This window comes from Porites lutea, chromosome 7 (assembly GCF_958299795.1).
Source record: "Porites lutea chromosome 7, jaPorLute2.1, whole genome shotgun sequence".
Classification (NCBI taxonomy): Eukaryota; Metazoa; Cnidaria; class Anthozoa; order Scleractinia; family Poritidae; genus Porites; species Porites lutea.
In genome coordinates, this window is record NC_133207.1 from 34,087,520 (window position 1) to 34,109,569 (window position 22,050).

Genomic DNA, 22,050 nt, shown 5'->3' on the forward strand with positions numbered 1-22,050 from the left:
CAGTTCAGGGGAATTTAAACTATCTGGGCAAGCAAACAAACATTTCCTTACTGACATTTGACCGTGTTATATATAGAATCTTAATATAAATGTTTTATTCCTAAAAGATAACTTTGATCGGGATAACACGGTATAAAACGACACAACTTTGGTCAATAGTAATTTCAAACTTAATTTTTAATCCACATACATAAAACAGAATGTACACTATTTTGTACAAAGTTTACATCAGAATCCAATGGCCTGAAATATTTACATGCAATTTTTCTTACTCGTATACGAATATTATGCAACCTCTCAAGTTAAAACAAGTTTATACTATGAATTTACGGATCATTAATAATTCACATACTATGGTGGGCACCACCTACTATAAATGTCTCCAATGAAACAATTCATTGTGTATAAGCTCTACTGACTGTTTACAGTGACTTTACTGCTCCTAAAATAACCGAAAACAAATTTTCTTTACATTAACTGTGCAAAAATATATATTTTAAATCATAAAGTAACTTCTGACACATTTTGATATACGCGAAAGAGCGTTTGTCCATTCATGCGATAACAATATTATGATACAACATCTTACAAATAGACCGTAACTCATTTAAATGACAGAATTTATAACTTCCTATAAACGAAAAGTTTTAAAGTTCCATACACTGATATCCAGTCCTCGTAAATAATAACATTCCAGATTATAATTTTGCGTTGTGTTCGCCAGCGATCGCCGAGAGCCAAATGTTTCCGCCTTTAGTTTCACTTTGCAACGTAAACAAAAGGAGCGAGTCTTTTAGAGAATCCAGTCACGCTTGCCTATCTTCCAGCGAAGCGGAAAGCTTGTAGCCACATCCTATCTCTTTCACTTAAATTTGACATCGTAGATACACCAGAAAAGTTTGAAGCGCCAGAAATCGTACGGATCCGTTTCCTGCCTTTATACGGCATCTGCCATGTGGTCGGTTCCTCCACGGACATACTGTCGAGTGAATCAAACGATTCTTGACTAGTTGTTTGGGCCTCTGTACACGAACATGACCTGCCTTTTCTTCTCAACTTCTTTCTTCGAATCACAATTGGAAAACAGCCTCCTAAAATGAACAGGAACACAACAAGAACTCGCGAAATGAGCGACATCGTAATTACCGTCTCTCGACAAAGCGCGCCACTTGAAACTGAAATGCTAATGATTTCGTGTCTGCATTTATCCGTCACTACAGCGACCTTTGTACCAAAACAAAATGACGTCACCGACAGAAAAGACCTCAGGCGGGTAGTACTAGTGTATTAATAACTGAGTGCAAGTTTCAGAGAGTTGGAGAAACAAGTCAGAATAAATCCTGGTTCAGAAACAAAATGGAGATTTATGTGAGTGTTTTGAATGAGTTGTATACCTTAATTTGGAGGGTTACTAAAAGGATTCTTTCAAGCGGAAGTAATTCTTTCTTACCTACCCCTACTTGGGATTTGCCAGTGTGAGTCTTGGCGGGAATTCATGAGTGGGACATGAGTGTCTTGTGACATGCCAAATCGGATTGCTGTCCTCATGACTGTTTATATTTTAGTTTTAGGCAGATGAAAGTTAAACAAAGAAGAACAAATCGAAGTAGGTGAAATTTAGATCATTTGGAAAAAGGAAAATGACGAAAATATTCACCATTTTAGACATTTTCTTCACTGTACGTGCTTTATGTCATTCATTATTCCCAGGGTGCAAGAATTTTTTTCATTCCGCGACATTAATCCTGTTTGTGCAGATGTGCAACTTTTGTTTTGCATGTTGATGATCGCTATTTTGCCGTTGGTCATCTGAGAGTGACAAGGAGAAAATAGCACACCTCGTGACACGTGCAGTTGTTCATTGGAAGGTCGAACAAGGGTATTTTACGACCTTCTTACCCTGCGGAGATCAATGAGATGATGCAAAAAATACAAACAGTTACAACGACTCATCGAGTTATAAAGTTAAGTAGAGGCAAAAATACTGCAAAAATAACGCGTGCGCAGGGTTTGAAAAAGCTCCTGAGACGCTGCGGCTTTGCCGGGAACTATCCGGAATCCCGGCTCAGGAATCGGTGGAGGTTGTTCAGCGCCAATACTTAATTTCGCTATTAAACCTGACTAATCATTGGCCTTACGCCCTTACATGGTATCTAAGTAAAATTAAATAATCTAACGAAAAGATAAAACATAACCACAATTTCTTTTAAAAATTCAGTTTTTAATAATAGTGATAATAAAAACAGGGCTTGCTGTAAATGTGTTCTCGTTTACACTATCACGTGAATGACTCAAATTCACACACGTGGCATAAAACCGGAACAATGCTGGCCAACGCGTATAACGGGCAGTATACACTTAAGTCCAGTATGAATTCACATGTTGATTTTATTTTGTTTTAAGCAAATGGTGAAGTTCCGTCTAAAGTCGATAAAGCAAACAATTTGCTCTTGTTGCTGATGTTGCTCCTGCACGCCCCGCTGCACGCACGCTGTTCGTGCCTGAAGAAGAACAGCAGGTTGTCATGTTTGATCAAGTTACGTCTGGCTCCAGTGTAGAGCCAAATGGATTAAAAACAAAGCTGGCTAGTCTTCAAACCACCCTGGCTATCATTTTCCTTTTCGATGCTTAGCCGACGGAATTTTCTCACGTCAACTCAATTGTTTCACCCGTCCACCCTGTTTGTAAAAGAAAAGAAAAGAAACCAATTACAATGTGAAGTTATTCTCAGTCAGTTTCTTTTTTTTGTGACCGTGGCCGCCATTTCCTCCTCCTTTGCTGAAGTGGTGATCGAGATGTGCTAGTTGTTCCTCGTGATTGCTGTGTTTGTGTTGGCTTCTCATGTGGAACGGCCATGTCAGTCGGTAATGGTTTGACCCGTTATTTTGAGGGCTCATTCTGTGCATTCTGTGCATGCTGTGAGCTCTGCAAGTAGCCCGGGCCCAGGCCCAAGTTACTCCGTGTATAGACGGATACATGTTGGAAAGGACCAAGAACGAAAAGTCCAAAGACTACTGCAAAGCTGATCTAAAACAACGTGTATTGCAGTAGTCTTTGGACTTCTCGTTCTTGGTTCTCTATATTTTGGCTGATTTGATCTCTTTTCTAGAGATCCAACGTTTACAACTAGCAGGATCTTCGTCCACGGTTTTTGCAGCTAATTTAATCCTTTATGTTGGAAAAGCCTACACCGTTTTTCGATCACTCTCCTGTGAAGGCTGGTTAAACATTTCCCCTCCAACGAATAATTCCTTCCCCGAAATGACGTACGGGAATTGAACTGAACGATCTTCCAAAACAATTTCAATAGAACTTCTTATCCAGTGAGAGATTTATCAATGATTGAGATCGAAAGACATTCAAGAAATAATCCAAGACTTCGAAACACAGCACTTCAATTCATATGACAAAAACGTTGTTGACAATGTTGTATCCCGAAATATATTTATATTTTGCATCATAATCTACTGTAAAAAAGGTGATTTGTTTTTACATGGGGTCGCTGTAACTCTTTTACAAATCGCCCTTATGGTCTTTTTTAACATTGTTATGTCCATCACTTAATTTATTGCCATTAAGTCAGTAATAAATATATATATAAATAAATATGACGATATAATTGAAACTGTGGCCAAACGCTCTCTTCAAGTAGCGGTACGTAAAAACCCTAGGAAAACATCTCGACGAAATTACGCCTTGTTTGATAAAGATTCAAAAACACGTTAAACGAAAGCATGGAAACCCTAATAATACTGACATAAGAGACAACTACCATAACTTGACAAAACAATATAAAGCTATACTTAGAACAAAACAACAATGTTGTTTCAACGATAAATTAAATCTGCTAACTTCATTTTCAAACACAAAAAGTTTTTGGGATACCCTCAAAACTTTGAAAAAACACCACAATCCAGAAACCAACTATCCAATTCCGGTTGATAAACTATATGACCATTTTAGTGCCCTTCACTCCAGCACAAAGGGCCAAACCGACTTTGATCGGCCCTAAACTTTAATATCGGAACCACAACTACTAGTGATGCCTCAAAACAAACTTGATGACCACCCCATTTCTGAAACGGAAATCATATCAGCTACTAAAAAACTTAAAACTAAACTAAAAAAGCACGTGGCCTATGTAGTATTCATTACATCAGTTGCCCCTCATAATATCAATTCTTTTTTAGACTATCCTAAAGTCTGGATATTTCCCGGTCAGTTGGTCAAAAGGACCAATTACTGCAATCTATAAATCGGGTCACAAATCTGACCCTTCGAACTACCACTGGTCCACTAAAAAGTCTCGGAAAAAAGACAAAGCGTTCCCTAGAAGTTCCAAATGAAGCACTGCCCTCGAACTTTCGACCGGACCCATCAGGGTAAAGCTAACAGTTTCGGGTGAGGGATCGACGGAGGAGATGTCCACCATTGGCGCAAAATGTTGGTGTTGTGTTCACACCTTGAGTACCCTGACTACCCTATACGTAGCCTGCGTAGCTGGCGGGATTGTTGTGCCCCGGGCGGAGTCGCCAAGCGACGCGAGCAGCGTTCCCAATCTTAACGTGGCACCGCCGCCAAAAAACTACAACACTCGCCTGATCAGTCCTGCCAGCTACACGGGCTACCCTATATGAAACTCAGTCTACATAGTTGCACTCTTTTGCCCCGTCAGATGCTATTTTTAAAACAGTGTTGAAAAAGGGACAATGCCCCAGTACAAGGTCTCGCCCGAATTCTGGCGTGGTTACTTGAAAAAAGAGTGTGTTCACATTTGTCCTCGTCGAGTAACGTACTCAGGCATGCCCGGGCACCAAGTGTAAACGCTGCCTAAGACATCCGAACAGATAAAATAGTAATAGTAATCAGGACAGAAAAAAAAATCTTTTAGGCTCTCGTTCTATTTTTCGGGGGGCCAAAACCGAAAATCCGGTTCCTCGTCGTCCCTTGGTCATTCTTTGCTCCAAAACCACACGCAAACGCTTGCTACGCAGGCTTAAGTTCAAAAGATTGAAAGATTCCATGCGCGCGCTTTTATATATTTCCATTCATGCGTCAGCAGCACGAATATTTACCAGTGATACGTTTATTTACTTTATACATATTCACGGTAGAATATACACCAAGATCATAATACACAATAATAACATAAAGAAACTTAGAGTGAAGGTGGGATAAAGTGATTCCAGTTTGTCATATGGCAACCAAGGATAATCATATTTTGAACGTTCAAGAGGACATCAGTAAGCTGGCGACCACTTCGTCCGGGTTGAAGGTAGTTGAAAGTGACGGTGATTTGCGTCGGAAGAGTCTTCCATCCATCGCCCCGCTGAATCTCCAGGTCAGCAGTACAATGGAAGCTCCACGCAGCTGCAGCGCAAATGATGCATATTCACAAGATACATCTCTTATGGCGTGCTTGCTGCCCAGTATAGAAACCAAAGCTGCTTTTGAGGACAATTCGCCTTTGCTTCCAAGTCAAGCAGGGGTTAAAGCGAAAAGGTTAGCAAAAAAAAGGATTTTTCACTCTTGCATAACATCAGTCTCCGCGACACATAAGTTAGGTTTCAACGCTGTCACCCATTTGCTGCTTGTTTTTCTCATCCTGTTTAGATCTTTTAGCCTCCAGGACTATCGAGTACTGACCTTATGTTTCCTTAAAATATTACCGCTGAATCATCATCAACAACAACAACAACAACAACATTTATTATTTATAGTGCGCCCTTTCTATATAATTATTAAAAGCGTATAACTGAGGTCACGGGCAGCTGTAAAAACAACTTGGTATTTTAGTTCGGCTGGCCTGCGGAACACTTTGAATGTCACTCTGTTGCTCGTTTTGAATAAATCCAGTCTAAACTGCAAACCATTTATTTCTCAGTTTCTAAGAAATACCATGCTTGCAGGCACTCCTCTCTCGCCTCTCACTCTTTCGTTCTTGATTACACGTCCATTTATTATTCCCCATGTGATTTTACATGATGCTGAAAACTGCTGCACTCTTTTTCGATAGTGGAGATGAATTCAAGACCAGTCCACGCGACACTTGTTGCATGACGCATGCCACAGAAGATCTCGGTTTTATAGCATCAGCCAGTGCTGAGAAGGTAAGCCAAACCTTAACAGCTAACAGAAATACGCATGTTAACGTCACTCGACCTGGCTCGTGATGATTTTTTATGTTTTGAACCGCTTATTAGCCCATAAAATGCACATTTATCTTTCTAACGAAGGATATCTTCGAAGACGGCCAAACCGAGGACACAGTAACACTTGATGGATTAGTACCAGATGTACTGTTTGCGCCAAGAGGACCCTCCACTGAAAAAGTGCAATTTAGGAGTAAGCGGAAATCTCTAGCTCCTTCTGAAGTTAAAAGGTACTTTTTATGGTTACCTTGTTTTTCTTGGACAAAAAACTAAAACTTTGATTGTAAAGTTCGTTTATTCTTTAAATAGCTTTTCAAATTGGATGGTGAACTAATATAAATTAAAAAAAGCAATCTATCCCCCTTTTTGGCTTTATGGAGGCGAGTACTAGGCCAAATTCAAAGTCATCCTATGTTATATTAGTCTCCCTTGCAGCCTTGGGGGGAGCGTTGCGTGACATCCAAAAAACGGCTGCGAGGGAGACTAATGTTATATCAGTCTCTTCTTTAATATTATTTGTGATGGCAGAGAAGCCACCAAGTATGACTGCATGAAATTTATTAGTTCTGTGGAGCCGGGAGCTGGGACTGTCCAAAGACAGCATGAGTAAACGATAAAGTATAAATAGCTAATATAATCCCAACAAGCCAAAGAGGTTTCTAGTAATTGTACCACATGTTCTAGATAGCAATTAAAAATGTGTTGGTAGTAGAACTAGTAGTCCAGCCGGGCACAACGTGAAGATAAATAAAATGATTTGAGCCCCTCTGTATACAGTCTATAAATGATTTAGTTACCTGGGGGATATTTGACCCTCCGACAATGAATCATCGAGGGTAAAATTTGCACGTGTGCAGTTGTGACTAAAAGTCCTAAAACTCGAATCCTTATACTGTTACCTTCAGCAGCCGCACCCAAATCTGCCCACGCAAATCTAAGATCACTGTCATTTACCCTCCCGCAAGGGACTTGAATCGTACCCTAGTGTTTTAGTTGACAAATGAAATAAATATCGACAAAAAAAGATAGCACAAAAAAATCGTAATTAGAGTTAGCTAATATGCCAGAATATCGTGAATTTTTTTTAAACAGAGGTTCTTCTAGCCTCCCCGCAGACGTCCTTTGGGGTTAACGAGCCCCAAAGGACGTCTGCGGGGAGGCTAAGGTTTCTTCAATCTCATAGCATAGACAATGAAGAAGCCACAGTGCTGAGGTCCCACTCACCCTGCGGCGAGACGAATGATAGAGAACAAGAAACGGAGGAGCAGAATAAAAACCAACAGACGGCAAAAGAAAATAAAGAAGAAACCAACCAAAACCAACACTCAGGTCAAGAAAGAATCAACAACAAAGAGAGCATTTCAAGAAATGATACCAAAATCAGCAAGGCTTTGGAGGTAAGAGCATAGTTTGCCGGACCCCTCCAAAGAAGCGGTCGATGACGGGAAGTCAGTTTCGTAACCACCCGAAAATAGTTCAGCAAACGCTTACACAGTTTTGAAGTAAGACCTTCTTTGCGATTTGAAAAATCTCTGCTCACTTGGCTAACCAGTTGGAAAGGAATCCAGAGCTACGTATAAACAACTCAGCCTGTTGTTATGAAACATGATCCTCCAAAAATGTTAGATGATTGTACAGCCATCCAATAGTGTGTAATGTTAGAAGTGAACAACATAACAGAAGATGCGATGCGTCCAAAACTGCTTAAGTGCCGTGGTCAACTGATGTCAATCGTTTTCTCACCAGCCAAGTGCCGTTTCTTTTCCACAAGAGTTAACTTTAACTTTGGCTGTTTAATCAGTTGTGTCACTCTATACCAGGTGAATAATAAACACGTTAATTCATAGAAGTTGTTGGAAGTTGAATTGATTATTGGAGTCATTTTTCCTCAGCAGCTGTCTGATACGATGCAGCCTCTTGCCCCACTCCCCTTCGTACAAGCAGGCACTAGTCGGCGAAGATCGTCAACAGTTTCCTTGCAGCATTTTCCTGCTAGCCCACCCTCAGCCTTCATGGGTGTCCCTCGATCAAGGCGAGTGTCTACCGTGGGTTCGTCAATTTTCTCCACCCCTTCAACCTCAGCACAACCAGACACCTTACAAGCCTTGCAAGAAACTGCAAAGAGGCTACCAAACGAGTCCCCACAGGGAACGTCTGGCGTGCCCGAATCAAGGCGAGGCTCGCAAGCCAGACGAAGGTCCTCAGTGGCAGCTTCTATGTTGTCCTCCGATACACGCGACGGTAAAAAGGGATCCATTGGCTTTACTCTTGCTGCTTCTTTAGTTAAATGGAAAAAGAATTCCTTGAGAGCAGCTAGGAAGGCTAACGAGACCATTGCTAAGGTGAATTTTAGTGATGAAACTTGAATTAATTTGTAACAGAACCCTTTCAAAACTACTTACAATAGACCTACAGATAAATCTTCATCATATTGAACTTAAATCAATTTCCCATGCTGAAAACAGCCGTTGCAGAGCTGGGTAGTGACGCGTCATCAGTATGGAATTTCTGTGCCCGTTTCTCAGACTTCATTTCGAGGGGAAAACCGTAGCAGCGTTGCCAAGTAATGACTCAGTTTCTCAGGCGTGTAGAATATGTTGAGGTTAAGGGACTGCTGCTCTGAATTTAAATCTCTGGCAAACAAGACTTTTTGCAAATCGGGATCAAGTCCGCCTTTGCATTATTCTCCAGAGTCGCAATAGCGAACAGCTACTGGCCAAAGAATTTTTTTTTTTTCACTCTTCTGTTGTAGAGCCTGCGCAAATATCACCAAGGAAGAAAGCTTCCTTATGGAGACAAGAGAACTTTTAAAAGTTTTCTACCCTTTAAGTTACTGCTTAGTTCTATATACAGGCGAGGCACGAGTTTCCGCAGGAGGTCGTTTTTCATTCCCCTGGGATTTGACTAACCCCAATCTAATTCCGAGTCGGTGCATAACCTAATCAACTCATAGAAGACATCAAATACTGTAGCAACTATACAGACACTATAAAGACCCTATACCGTCCTATATTGTTATATATTGTTATATGCTATAACATGTACTAATATTAATGCTATATAACTATAAACTACGTCCGATATGTACTCATCGCATTGTACTGTGTTGCATCCTAAATACATGCATGTCATGTAGACTATGATAAGTAGCGTGCTGTATATATCAAATAATGTATTCATATGCTGATAACCAGTGTTATCATTCCACTCGATACATCTTTTCAGTGTCAGATGCTACTGACCACCGTTGTCATTTTTTAGTTTTTATTATTTTCTCTATCCAGGACGCTAAACACCAAGAATTCATGAACAAAACTGCTGATCGCATCAAAACCGAGGTGAGCCAAGCTTACATTTCAACAATCCTGAAAAAGTATAAAATAGAAAACATTCTTGTGTCGATTTTCATCTGGAAAAATTGTTAAACAGCTTGACATTTTTTTCATTACCTTTTCTTGTTCCTTTTTTGAATTTTTATTCCATGCAAAACGTGCATGCATTTCAGATTAAACAACTCCAAATGAATGTATGTCGTCTCCACAGCTCAATAGTTAATATTTATTTTAAAGTGGAGAAATATTTTCTAAAGAACTGGGTCATTCTACCATTCTGTTCTTAGCTTCCAAAACAATTACTTGTCTCTATACAAGAGGAAGCTTACCCGATTATACTACGAACAACACAAGGTAGGCACGTGACTGCTTCACTTAGGATCATTTGTAATAAATTATTATATTATTAGTTCTGTAACACTCCAACCTCGTTCCCAGGGTTCTCTCCTACCCGCCCTAAGGAGCACCAGTGCCGTCACCATGAATGCGACCCTTGCTCTCTCGCTCCGTAGGGCGGGTAGGAGAGAACCCTGGGAACGAGGTTGGTAACGCTCTGCTTTAAAAGTCGCTGCTTAATAACCACTTGAATCAAATAACAGAGACATAACAGATATTTCAATATTCTACGTCATCTGGAGTAGTTTGTTTAATCAAGTCTGAAAAAGTCTTTTCTTTTTCTAGCTTACCGATCTCAGTTGGGAGTCAAACACAAACTCACGATGCAAGCTTATGATCGGCTGGCAGACCTGGTCCGAGATCTCAAGAATCCCTTTTGAATTGAATTGCAAATGTAGATAGAACTATAATTTTGACTTCAGGGAGTCTAAAATAATATTTGTAAATAAAAATGTTGGGAAATGGTATTGTTTATGTTGATTAACCTCAAAGTGACGTTTGCGGACTAGTGCTCAACACGAAGGAGGCGGGGGTTAGCTTCATAGTTTTTTGGTTCTCTATTGTGAAAGGAAAGCAGCTGGGAACAAAAGGCAGGTTTATCAGCTACCAATATATCAGCAAACAATATGAACGGCCATGGTGTAAAACCTACGAGGAATATGTTGTTTTCTTTATCTTTTTCATTTGTTCTCATCGACCTAGCAGACCTAGGAATCTAACAGTAGTGTTTCCCAACTTCTTCTGGATAATGAATGGTATGGAGACAAGACAAATTTAAAGATCATTTGCAGTTGACGTCTCGCATGAGAACTCTTGTCCCGTTCGTGCTAATCCGCTAATGTAACTACTCGTCTTTCTCGTTTTCTCGTGTATTGGCTCTTGGTTTATTGCATTCTTTTTAATAGTAAACCATCTGAGTAAGCGAAATCGAAACGACATTAACTTAGAGCTAGTAAGCGACCCTCTCAATCAGATCCTGACATTGATTAAATAGTTCAATCGGAGGGACGCCTTTGAAATAGAATAGAACCAAGATTTATAGTAAGATTGGTAACCAAATTGTGGCTTCCAAGAAAAAGCGTAGGAATGAGGCCACTTACTGAAAATACTGAATAACAACTGATTTGGCTTTACAACCCCCCTTATTTTTTGACCAAACTAAGAATTTCTTGGAGACCGCCCCCCTCCCCTTTCTAAGGGTCAGGATGAACCCCCTCCCCCCCCCCCCCCCCCCCCTCCATCTCAAGATCTGGCCGGATCCGGCACTGTTTAATTATACAAGACGTGTTGGTAAGTGTTGATTTTTAGTGGCAGCTTTTGAGGGGAAATCTCCTTTCGGAGTCCGGAAACCAATAATATTTTTTTTTGCGTTTTCTTTGAAGGGAAATCCCAAAACGGATCATGAATTAGATAGTTTCAACCGCTCGGGCCGGAGTCACGTAATGCTCCCAGGCCCCACAAAGGTCGACCCAGTTTGTCCAAAATGGAAAGGGAGCTGCTAATACGTAAGCTGTCTAAAAACACAATCTGCACAGGCGTCTCAACAACCTTATCGCACTTCAAGGCAGCACTACCTTTGTTCCAACGTCTCCCTTTCCCTTCCTTCTTCCCGTCCATCAAAACCTTGAAAATGATGTATTACACTTCACGTTTAATATCACTAGTACAGCCATTTTATTTACAACACTACTACAACTATTTACACAGCAAGAATGAACTAACAATATATCTTCTCCTAAAATGACACTACTATATGACATATTTTGAATGCTATCTACTTCAAGCTCTTACAATGCCTATAAACTCTTTAAAGTAATTCCAAGCCACTCATGAAATTTCATACCGAGTCCGATTAAAAAGTCTTGAGCAAACTCAGTATGGTTGATATCTATAGGAGGCACGGCTGTACGGTAGTCTTGCGGACCCAAAAGGTCTGATTGTGAACTGGTCAAGGTGGAACTTGGGTACACGGTTTGACTCGACTGAGAGTTGACGATTGGCAACTGTTCTCTGACTATCTCTTAAGTAGCTTTCCATCGCTGGACAGGACACTCGTTCGCCTTGTTTCCAGTGATCTGAATAGGCTCGGCTATTAAACTGGTTAGACAGGCTGGACTGACAGACAGATAAAATCTTTTTCTCCAGTTTCCTTGATTTGGCCCGTCGGTTTTGAAACCAATACTGCAAGAAAGAGAACAAAAATCTGAGTTATTAACCCTTTCACTGTCAAATGTGGCCAAAGGCAAATTTCGACCAAATTTCCAAATTTCGTTTTCTAAACTTTTGACAAACAAATAGCACCATGTGAAAGTACGGGCAGAGAGCTTTCATTTGAATGGTCATACCATAGGATTTCGTCCGCAGACTCAAAAGTTAGAGTCGCCTTACAAAACTCCATCAAGTACTCTAGCCTTATCTGGCAGTGAAAGGGTTAACTAAATTCGGGCAATATCAGAGAAAATCTATACAACACACTGAACCTATAATGATTTTTTTCTGAATGCAAAACGGCATTCAAATTGCCATGGGAATTGTACAATTACATGTAATAGAAACTTCACATCATTTAAAGAAAATACCATGACTACACACGTTTCGAAGATTGCTAAAAAAAATAGATGATTTAGGAAAATAGTGATGACTAAGGGCCTCTTCATATGAGCCCGGTTGACCGGGCTGGCCCGGTTTCCGAGATCTCGCCTCACCTCTAAATCCTTTGTAAAATTTTCGATGTGTTCATATGAGAGGGCGGGTTGGCTCGGTTCCCGAGATCTCGGTTTTTCCAACCGAGATCTCGGTAAGCGGGCTGGAAATTTTGCCATATGAACACTTCATCCCGGTTACCGGGATGAACGGCGGGATGAATTCTGGCGGTCCGGATGGCATCGTCTTGCTTTGCCTGCTGTATTTTCCACATCATAAGCATCCCATTTAACTGCAGTGATACAGCTTTAAGTGTTACCCATGGTAACGGATAGGCCCAAAAGTTAAAATTTTTGTGTTTCGCTATGTTTGCTTTGTTTCCTAAATTTGGCGCCAGAACTCGTACCCAGGATCTTTGACCTTTTCTCATCTCGGAAACCGGGCTGAAATTTCTCACATGAACCTAAGGGGAAATTCATCCCGGTAACCGAGCCAGCCCAGTCAACCGGGCTCATATGAAGAGAGCCTAATTACACGTCATCTTGCAAAGTTACACTTCATACATGTTAAACTAACATGCATGAAGTGTAACTTTGCAAGATGGCGTGTTATTACTGTTCGATAAAAGCGAGTACTCAAAAAAATTTTCTAACTGGAGTGAAAAATCACTCTGCAATTGCCGAGTTTCGAATCGGTTATCATAGTTTACTTTACGGCTCACTTTCCCACAAAACTGAAAATGATTAGAACAAATTTAAAACCCAGGCAACTGAAATTCCATTCCTCTAAGGTTACACATGCTCATGTTTCTTTTAATTTACTTTAATGTAGGAAACTCACCTTCAGGCTTTTAGCCGTGATTCCGAGTCTTTGTACCAGTTCTTCTGCGTCTTCTTTTAGCAAATATGGCCGCCGTCTGAATGCTCGTTCCAGCTCCAAAACTTCCATCGGTGAGAAGGTCGTGCGCTGTCGCTTCTTCTTCGTTGAATGTTCGGTTGGAGTCGAAGCTTGATCGGGCTCACTGTCACAATCGCTGCTGGAACTTGTAATGTCCGAGTAAGGCGTTAACGGTGGACTGGGGACCATGTGGCTGGGACGAGGACTTGTGCAGTCGGAGTAAGGCGATAAAGGCGGACTGGTAGCACTGTTACATTCTGTAAAAGAAAAATAAACTCTTAGTTGGAAATATGTCCTATAAACAACTTTTTATTGTTAAGGTACAAGAAAGAATGAACTAGCTAGATTGTGTTACGTATTTGGAGTAGTGGCGGAAAATTTGTAGTTGCTTTAGTTAAGGTTAGTATACGCAAATACAGTAAATTGTCAGTAATAACAAGGATGTCTAGAACAACCGAAAAACGGACTTTCGATTTGTAATGTGAAGTTTATATTTAACTGTCAGTGGAAAAAGCCTGATGCAATGACTGCAGAGTTACGTTAATCTCACCGGAGATTGAAGAAGATTGAGTGACTTCACTTTCTAGACCCAGGATACTGCAGATGGAAAAGTCCGTTTGGGAAGTGTTGCGAATACGGGACCTTCTGACTTGCGCAGAGCGCACAAGAGAATCCACAAGTGAAATAACGGATTTCATTTGATGACACTCCATTTCAAAGATTTGATTAGCTGGATCAGATACTAACAAACTGAATGAAGAGTCTGGGTGAACCGAAACCATATTTATAAGTCGTCGGTATTCTGACATCTGCCAATCAACAAATAGCAAAGCTAGCGGCCCGACAAACAGATCGTTTGTTGACCTGCACGTTTGCCGATTTCCATGCTACGACAGTTAATATAAATTAAACTGCGCGCGCCGTCGGTTCTCTTTTTGTGAATGAAATGTTAAAAGACATCAGGCGCGTTAAACTAGATGACAATCATAATTTCCGAATAAGGGTTTTTCAAAAATGACATACGACGTTTTTCAAACGAACGGTCAACAGATTAATTACTTTAAATGAGGGGACATAACAAGTATTCTCGTAAAACGCTCAATTCGCGTACTGTAAAACCATTCAATTGTGCTGCGACCCGCGAATGATCCTTCGTTCTTCGTTACACCTTCCAGTAATAAACAAGCGACACAAAGTATGCTGATAGCATAAAATAACTGGTTAGGCCGGTTATTCAACTTCTAATTTTTACCGAGAAGGAAAAGTCCAAATCGTTATCCACTTAAGATTAAAGATCTGTGCAAATTCTGTCGCTTGTCTGGGACAGTTGTGGCGTTGTGAGCAAAGCTTATCTAGATAAGCTAAATAGACGCGCCGCATGTATTATTGAAGGACGATCTATTGGGGCGGAGGGGTTGAAATCAACACTTTGTTGGCCCAGCCTACAAGCAGGGAGAAATTATCTCAAATGCGTCTTAGTCCAAAAGTGTCTTCACGGAATAGCGCCTTCGTACTTACTTTCAGAGTTTAGGCACGCGCACCTTTTCATGGCAAAGCTATAACACCAGAAGCCGTGATTTGTTGCGCCCTCCCTTCGCGAAAACTACTAAATACCAGGTAGCTTCAGAATAAATGATGTTCGGACCTGACAACACCCTACCGAGAAACATTAGACAAATAGAGACGCTCGCTCGCGAATTTAAAATCAAGTTAAAGCGCCATTTTAAACAGTAACGCCTACGGTACATGTTGTCTCTTGTGTAAATCTAGTCAACTGACACGAAGGATTTTGTATCCGTTCTTTTTTCACCATTCTCGTCGGCTTTAAAAGACGCGTCTAAAGATACCGCCGCTCTGCTTTCAGCAATTTCCAGTACAAGCTGCTTATCGTACACGGGAGACGACAGATTTCATCTGAGCACAATCCATTTGACTGAGCTGATAAACTTTTCAAAGTTGAGCAACAAACTGAGTGAAGAGTCAACTCGAACTGAGACCACCTTATTTATACTCTGCGTAAACAACAAAGCTAATGGCCCGACAGACGTGTTATAATTTAACCCTAACCCTATGTTCGTTAACAGTTATTGTTATTCATTCAAAACATTTCCCCGATTCTGATTGGCTAAAAGCACACGCATAATTCACCATAACCAGTTCGGCTTCGGCTGATAACACTTACCTCGACCTTGATTATTCCGGATATCACAAAAACCTCATCCAATAATTGTTTAAAATTTGCCCATGGACCACACGGGAGAAACGTAAAACACATTTTATGTAAGGTAAGCTGTTTTTTATTGAAATCCTTTCCTTTTCGTAGGTTACAGAAACAATAGGTTTTTTCCCCATACAAATTGTTTTATTTCGAATGTTACACAACAATGCCGATGCTCGATCGCCGATGCTCATATTTCCAGCTTGGGCTACCTATGGCACGAGGCGATCACATGCTTTTTATCATTTCCTTCAAACTTCGAAACTGTCAGAGGGTGTTTACATGAGAATACTCGCACCGGCGCGAGTTTCATACCGCCCGGGATGACTTTTTGATTTCGTATCGCGTTAACTTGATGACTGGGTCATTTCATATCTCGCTACTCGAAGGTACACTTCATCTTGGTAAAATACACTTGTGATTCAAAATCGCAAACATTACGCACGTACTACCCGTTCCAGTCTACCGGCAGACCGATTTCACACTGAAATGTGTGGTCGTTTCGCCTTTACATGATACTGTTGTGAGATTTCGTACCGGAGTGAAATTCTCGCCCCGGTACAACAACCGGGGTGAACTTACGCCGGGATGACTCGCGCCGGCATGACATTTCGTGGCGGTATCAAATGTAGAGCCACGAGAGGAACCGGAGTGAACTCGCTCCGGCGCTCAAGTAGCCCCAGCGTCATTTAAACACCCTCTCAGCTTGCCGATTGACTTCATTTCACTCTAAATCAGTTTAAAATACTAAAACATCTGCGCCGGCTTTTAAGAAGCTATGTCACGAAACTGCGCATGCGCGTCAGCAACGACTCAACTTGAAAAGGCTGGCCCAACTTTTTCAAGTTTCGCGGGACGAACTCTGTAGCGATTTCATCGTCGTGAATCTTAGCCATCCGAGAGTATTTTTCGCTGTCAACGTTTTTGCTATGTAAAATTAAAAACAAATTCCGCTACACTAACAAAAAATCAGACAAAATTGGACTGTGCGTTGCTTGATTCCAAAAATCTGTCCCGTTTTCCAAAATCCAATATGGCGGACAGTTGAGAATAACAACAGAACAGCCTCAAATCCTGCACATGCGCAGGTCGTGACACCCCTTTAACACAGCTAGCCTTTTTGACCTATTTTTGGTGTTGGTATTCTTAACCAGGTGTGAAGAATATAATCCATAGCAGAGGTTGGTAACCAGGACCCCATTGTTATTATCAGCCGGCAATCCAGACCAACAGGGTAACGATCACGTGGTGCTTGTGACGTCAGAGCTTCCACAACAGCATTCACAACTTGATCCAGGCGTTCAGATTGAGGAACCTCTTTAAAGCTGTTAAAAACTTAAAGAAAAAAAGAACATGATAGGGACTAGTTATTTATTACGGAGGGGGGGGGGGGGGGGGGCGAGGAGGGAAGGGGAGTTGCAGTTCATTTTTTTTATGCCTAGGTTCCCTAGTTCTATGTTACTCACCCTCATATTATTTAGGCAAAAAAATGACATGGCCCACCTCTCCCCTATAAAGGCAAGGTCACACGATACCTGCCTTCGAAAAATTGATTTTCCAGCCTAAATCTGTTTATCTTATTACCAGCCCTCCTAGAAAACAGTGTTAAAATTTTTCTCTGTACAGAAGCAAACATTTGTTATGATATCATGTGAAAGATGTGATGACATAACTTATTGGCAATGATATGAAGAACAATGTATCTCAGTTATTTTTATATAAGTTTGAGTAATAGACGGAGTCTCCGAAAAAAGTGCGTTTATCATTGAAGGGAGAGCGTTGGAACTGTACAGAACAGATCGTCTACTTATCAACCTGGTTTATGAAAAAGGATTGCAAAGTACAACGATATTATTATACCTCCATTCAAGTATTCCTCTCCGTATTCTTCCTTTACATGGTCATCAAGGGTTTCCCAGCGGTCTTTAAAGTTTTTTCCAAGGTTGGAGCGTATGTTGGTATGAAATGAACCTGGTTCCAAAATACTCACTTTCACGCCCCAGGGATACATTTCTCGCCTTAATGCGTCCGAAAAGGCCTCCACGCCATACTTAGCTACACTGTAGTGTGAGTATAAGGAGAAAGAGAGACGACCTGTATGTATCAAAAGTATCGGAAATGATTAATGAGAACTTAGAGGGAGACTAACTGAGCTTACTCATAAGAGATTCCGTTCTCTGCTTCCAGCTGTGCTTCTGTTTTAGTTTACTGGGCCAAAATAAGTGAGCTAAGCAATATCGGTTTAATTAGCAAAATAATGAAGTCACGAGCTCAAGAGTTACTGGTAGGATATGAAGTAACCGCGCTTATTGATTGGGCGGAAACTATGGACCAATCTCCAGTTGAAAGTCATTAAATGACAATGAAATATTAGCGATAGTTAAAAGGAGTGAGATGCAGGATTGCGGAAAATTTATTCAGAGTTAAAAAGAACGAGCTGTTCCGTTATGCGTTTGCGTTTCAGTGAGATGCAAATGTTGTGAGGTGTACGAAAAAATGGTTGCTCTAATCCATGTTTTTTCGACGCCGTGTCTCCTCACTGTAGAGTTGGAGGAATGATGAGTGGGGTAGGGGGCGGGAGGAGGGAGAAGCAATCCTCCGAGCAGAGAACTTCACGCGACTAGGATAATCCTATGGAAATGAGGGTACTTCATTCACAGTATCGTGACAAAGGCGCTTTCTCGACACGAAATTGGTGCCAAATACCTAGCCATAAACGCGGCATGAAGATTAGTCAGCGGCTATTGCGTAAATTCCTTACCACCAACACTTGAAAAGTTTACAACTCGTCCCTGGACTTTCTTGATAAGAGGAAGAAATGTTTTGGTCACTTCAATCACTCCCCACAGATTAACATCAGCTGTGCGTTTGAATATACTCATCGACGCCCAATCGATCGGCATCGCATACGCGATTCCTGCATTGTTCACCAGGCCCCACAGTCCGCCTATAAATAAGGAAATTTGAACAGCTAAAAGTCGTTTCTAAATGGCAAGGTTTAATAGTCCATTAACAAGGCGGTTTGGTACTTTAAAAAATCATTTTATCAGGAAATCAGTTTTCATTCAAGGCTGTTTAAATTTTTATCAGAGTTATTATCTAGCTACAGAATGTTAGGAGCTGACATTGTTAAGTGAATACAAGTGGTTGTTTAATTATATTGTTTTCTTATGTGCACCGAAAACCGGCTCCAGGGTAGGCTCTTAACTAAGAATAGAGGCAAATCTTGATCGCTGATCCCTCAAAAATTCAGTTTTAAATTAATCCTTATTTTCAAAATAAAACCAAATGTGAGTTAGTTTATGGACCGTATGAATGATTGCTTTAAGAAAAATGCAAAAAATACAAAGTGGTGTTTTTCGATTTCTTCGTAACCAGTGAATCATCTGATGACGACCGCAAGTCTTCGAGATACGCTCTTTTCCAGTGCCGTAGCCAGACCAAACGGCCAACCGAGGCAGGCGTGAGTTGCTAGGGGGGTTCGGGGGCATGCCCCCCCCCCCCCCCCGAGAAATTTTGAACTTTAGTCTCTCGGAAATGCGATTTGCAGCGTTTTCTGGGCCTTTCGGTAACTTTTTTTCGAGTTAATTTAAGTGGAATTTAAAAAGCAATAATCAGAAACAAGCTACATAATCTGGGTGACCGTTAACCTCGCCAATGGTTTTGATCAGTATTTGTTCAAAAAAAATTTGAGTTAACGTACGTAGCCCCTTGAGATCGATGATATGGTAATTTTTTCATAGTATATTGACTGAATTGCTGAATTCTTTGTAATATCATGATGCGTTAAAAATATCCGATGATCGCTTATGTAAAATAAAAATGATCTGCGAAATTCGTCAAAATTTTACCGAGGCGAGTGCCTCGGTTGGCCTCATACTAGCTACGGCGCTGATTTCTATGGTGAAAAGTCAATTTAGGTCAGAGAACGCTTAATCGCCACCTGCAGGTTTTGCAAATATTTGGTTGCTTTAAGACATCGACGAAACTTTAGCGCCCTTAACATAATATATTCGTTCACGACGATATAAACTAACCCGCGTTAAGCATCTTGGAAAGTGAAATTGTGCAAAAAATACATGTCATGAAGGCATAAAATGAACAAAATAAAGGAGTTTAGATTGTCAAGTGCCATCTAACTAAAGTTGATTTTTTTCCATTTTAAGAACGTATGCCTCAACAAATGAAAATAGTTTCTGTACCAGGGATCAACATCAGTAGCTCTTTCGTTTTCTACCCACCCTACCAATGAGTACACCTACGGGTGTCACGACCAACGAAGAAAATTATCATGCACAACATGCTATGGCACATGATTCCTGGGATACATTTTTCAGGAAAGCTTACGAAATGAGACTTTCAGTAAAGGTTTTATGTTAAGATTACGTGAAGAAATTAGTTTTCAAACAATCTGTGCAGTGATCGTATGTAATTGCAATCGTGTAGTTGTGTGAACTGACTGACACTACGTTCCTCGCTCACCTGTCTCGCTTTCCACTAGGTACTTGACTTTATCATAGACTTCTTTGATCTGCTCTGAGTTTGTCACATCCAACTGGAATGTTTTCAGTTTGTTGCTCGTCACTGATTTTAAACTCTGTTCTCCTTCTTCTGTCAAGCAGGTCGCCAACACACAAACACCCATCTTGTCAAGTGCAATGGCTGTAAGTCGACCGAACCCAGAGTCGCAACCGGTAATCAAAACATATTTTCCCTTGACGTTAAGTTTAGCTCTTGGCTTAAAATAATAAAACAGCGAGAGAGTGAAAACGCCAATTACAGGCAAAACAAGCCAACTAAATTTCGAGCTCTCTGCGGCATCCATACTTTTGACTCGACCGACCGTTCCGGCATAAAGTCTAGTAATAATTTGATATAAGTTAAGCTAAAGGTCAGTCGTGGGGCAAGTCATATCAATATCATATCAAAGGGGCATTGTGGAGGGCATAGTCTGTTCCAAGCGTTCAGATAGTGGAGAGCGGTGCGAAGTAAAGAAAGCGATAATAAGTAGAGGGGGACTGGGGAGAGAGGTGCGGGAACGCGTTCCCTCTCTCACCTCTCCCCCTCCCTCGCTTTTACTTTTTCGCGCTCCTTTTTACTTCACACAGCTCCCCACTATCTGAACGCCTGGAACAGGCTATGGAGGGCAGTGCACGAATGCCCGGCGTATCCAGTTTCAGTAATCGAACTCCAATCGTTCGATTGACTTCCATTGAGTTCGGTAATCGACTCCGGGGGCGGGGGGTACTACCTTATATAACCTATATAGCTATATGCCACCCCATCGGGTATGGTTTTACGCCTTTTTGGTCTGAAAACGGGTATAGATTTTGCCCATTTTGGTCTTGAATCGGGTATGGTTTTCGCGGGAACTACGAGAGTGTATGGACGTATTTATCGTTTTAATTTTAAATGAGTAAGAAAGAAAGAGAAATATGAGAAGTCTAAATGACCCAAATGGATTTTAAGAATATTTTTGTTTGCACTCTTATCTTAGTAATAATGACATAATTTCTGCCTAAAGGCCAGGTCTGAAAACGGGCGTGGATTTTAGAGGTCTGGTCTGAAAATAGGTATGGAAAATGACATTTTTTGGTCTCAAATCGGGTCAGGATTTGAATTAAGAACCGGGCGGCACACCCCCACCAAGAATTCCCAGGAATACTCCAACCCAGGATCGAACTTACATGTAATCGAACTCACCCCAAAATTTTGCCAATCGAACAAGTTGTCACAGAGGGCGCTAAACGAGTGCTCTTTCGCAGTGTCCGTGTTACTTCTTTTACTTAATGAAGCATTGTAACGCCAAAAGTGTAGCTTGTATTTTTTCCGTTGTGCAACAGCTTTGACGCCACTTGTGGATTTATTAGACATTTACTTTGAGGTAATGAGAACAGTGGAAGCGCTAGTATTTGTATATTATGCTCTGTAACTGTTGGGTGCATTGAGATTCAGTTACAGTGGTCCTTTTTGAATTATCGAAACTTATCGAAGAAGGTTTGCGCTGGTTATTTGACTTGGTATCCTAAGAATATCCCTGGTCGGCATTTCACATGGTTTTACTGTCCTGTTCATGTTTGCCGTCCATGTTTCACTTTAACAATAAAGATTTTAGTCAATTCCGGGTTAAGCTCAACTGTACGTAATAACAGCTATTGAAATATTTTTCAAATTGCTTCACTTACATCCCGGGACATACATACAGTATGATACTAAAGGAAAATCTGTCCGATTCAATTGAAACTGAATGCGTTTTGTCTTTCTGCCGAACGAAATCGAACCAATCGCGTCGATTGAGTTCGATTAACCGAACTCACCGAAGAGTTTCAGTTCGAACCAATCGAACAACAATCCGACCGATTGGGTTCGACTGAGTTCGTTTGATTTTTGGTTCGGTTTCGTTCCTTTCAGG

The 22,050-nt window shown here is 40.9% G+C and overlaps 2 protein-coding genes across 2 annotated transcripts; one reads left to right on the top strand and one right to left on the bottom strand.

Annotated features, from left to right (window-relative positions):
• Nucleotides 1–5,116: 5,116 nt before the first annotated feature.
• On the top strand, nt 5,117–10,347 carry LOC140944838 (uncharacterized). The gene is made up of 8 exons (XM_073393940.1): nt 5,117–5,502; nt 6,017–6,110; nt 6,237–6,382; nt 7,336–7,549; nt 8,045–8,494; nt 9,437–9,490; nt 9,772–9,838; nt 10,166–10,347. The coding sequence occupies exons 1-8, from the start codon at nt 5,198–5,200 to the stop codon at nt 10,258–10,260; spliced, it is 1,425 nt and encodes a 474-aa protein (XP_073250041.1). The 5' UTR covers nt 5,117–5,197; the 3' UTR covers nt 10,261–10,347.
• Nucleotides 10,348–11,579: 1,232 nt separating this feature from the next.
• On the bottom strand, nt 11,580–20,510 carry LOC140944189 (retinol dehydrogenase 7-like). The gene is made up of 5 exons (XM_073393320.1): nt 20,121–20,510; nt 18,400–18,585; nt 17,499–17,732; nt 13,364–13,677; nt 11,580–12,061 (listed from the first exon to the last, which is right to left on the bottom strand). Exons 1-5 carry the CDS (start codon nt 20,461–20,463, stop codon nt 11,753–11,755), a joined length of 1,386 nt encoding a protein of 461 aa, XP_073249421.1. The 5' UTR covers nt 20,464–20,510; the 3' UTR covers nt 11,580–11,752.
• Between the last annotated feature and the right edge of the window lie 1,540 nt (nt 20,511–22,050).